Source organism: Austrofundulus limnaeus, unplaced genomic scaffold (assembly GCF_001266775.1).
Source record: "Austrofundulus limnaeus strain Quisiro unplaced genomic scaffold, Austrofundulus_limnaeus-1.0 Scaffold1215, whole genome shotgun sequence".
Taxonomy (NCBI): domain Eukaryota; kingdom Metazoa; phylum Chordata; class Actinopteri; order Cyprinodontiformes; family Rivulidae; genus Austrofundulus; species Austrofundulus limnaeus.
The window spans coordinates 60,977-62,834 of NW_013953617.1; the positions used below are offsets into that span (position 1 = coordinate 60,977).

The 1,858-nt window shown below is 40.8% G+C and overlaps 1 protein-coding gene across 1 annotated transcript in view; it reads left to right on the forward strand.

Moving 5' to 3' along the window:
• The window catches only part of fer (fer (fps/fes related) tyrosine kinase), a gene marked incomplete in the record, with an annotated part of 41,331 nt that overhangs the window by 29,838 nt on the left and 9,635 nt on the right, over window positions 1–1,858 (forward strand). Inside the window, 1 exon segment of the mRNA XM_014031274.1 lies at window positions 1,556–1,765. Coding sequence (XP_013886728.1) covers window positions 1,556–1,765 — 210 coding nt within the window.

The window sequence follows — 1,858 nt, forward strand, 5'->3', positions numbered from 1 at the left end:
GAGATTAGATATAGGTCTGTAGATTAGATATATGTCTGTAGATTAGATATAGGTCTGTAGATTAGATATATGTCTGTAGATTAGATATAGGTCTGTAGATTAGATATTGGTCTGTAGATTAGATATATGTCTGTAGATTAGATATAGGTCTGTAGATTAGATAAATGTCTGTAGATTAGATATAGGTCTGTAGATTAGATATAGGTCTGTAGATTAGATATTGGTCTGTAGATTAGATATAGGTCTGTAGATTAGATATGTCTGTAGATTAGATATAGGTCTGTAGATTAGATATAGGTCTGTAGATTAGATATTGGTCTATAGATTAGATATTGGTCTATAGATTAGATATAGGTCTATAGATTAGTTATAGGTCTATAGATTAGTTATAGGTCTATAGAAGTGATCCAAGTATAAAAAAAGTACTCAGTGGAATGGCCATCATTGTTTATTGCATATGGCACAAACACGTAACACAGGGCTGTGTTAGGTGTGCACTGAGGCAGTCTCAGTAGTTCTTATTCATACTCAAAAGCAGGTCACCCCAAAAAGACAAGGAATGTGTGACAAATTGTCCAACAGGATGATTACCCCTCTGCTACATCTTGTCCTGATGGTAAAACACATTATTGTGGAGAACAGAAGATAAACAGTAGGAGCCATAAAGTCATAAACAAAGATGAAACACRTAGTCATAGGTTATCTGGTGACATTTAGTTCAACCAAGGGCCGGTCTTAAACTAGTTTCATCTGGGAAGACTCAGAGGTGAAATGGTTAAATCATTTTTCCATCACACTCCTCCTTTTTGATCATAAATTGGTCACTAAACATTTTAGAATAATGATTTTCACTAGCCTAAACACTGATTTATCTAAACTGACAAAATATCATGCAAGGGGACCAAATGATAAAAAAGTGAATACCCCAAAGATCAGTTATGATTTTGGATTTTGAAAACACAACAGACTTGTAAAGAGTTTTGACACCAAACGGATCCAGTTAGTTTCCCAATATTACTGCCCTCTAGGTCACTAATAAAATCATCAACAGAATTAAATATAAATTACACAACATAATAAGAATCACCATAAACTCCCTTAGGGAACTTCCCTTTGTTTTTCATACAGCCCATCAGTGTAGTTCTAATTCATAATGGTAAATGGACTGAACTTATAGAGCACTTTATATCAAGTCCACTTGGACCCCAAAGCACTTTACACGTACAGACATTCAGCCATTCATACACACTGATGGTGGTAAGCTACATTGTAGCCACAGCTGCCCTGGGRCACACTGATGGAAGCGAGGCTGCCATGCACCGGCACCACCGGACCCTCTGACCACCATCAGTAGGCGAGGTGGGTGAAGTGTCTTGCCCAAGGACACAACAACTGAGACAGCGGGAATGGGGGATCAAACCGTCGACCTTCCAGTTCCAGGTCGACTCCCCTAACCACTCCACCACAGCCGCCCACTGGCTCTTTTTAAAAAGAAATAGAGACAAAATGGACGTGTGCTGCTGGTAATTTCAGTTTTCTTCTTGTTTTGTCCCAGCAGCAGTTTTTTGAGGTGATTCCTACGTCAGAACGCCCGCTAGCAGAGCAGGAGTGGTACCACGGTGCCATCCCCCGCACTGAGGCTCAGGAGTTACTACGGCAACAGGGAGACTTCCTGGTCCGGGAGAGTCACGGGAAACCGGGCGAGTACGTCCTGTCGGTGTTTTCTGATGACCAGAGACGGCACTTTATCATTCAATATGCCGACGTACGTATACACACACACACACACACACACACACACACACACACACACACACACACACACACACACACACACACACACACACACACACACACA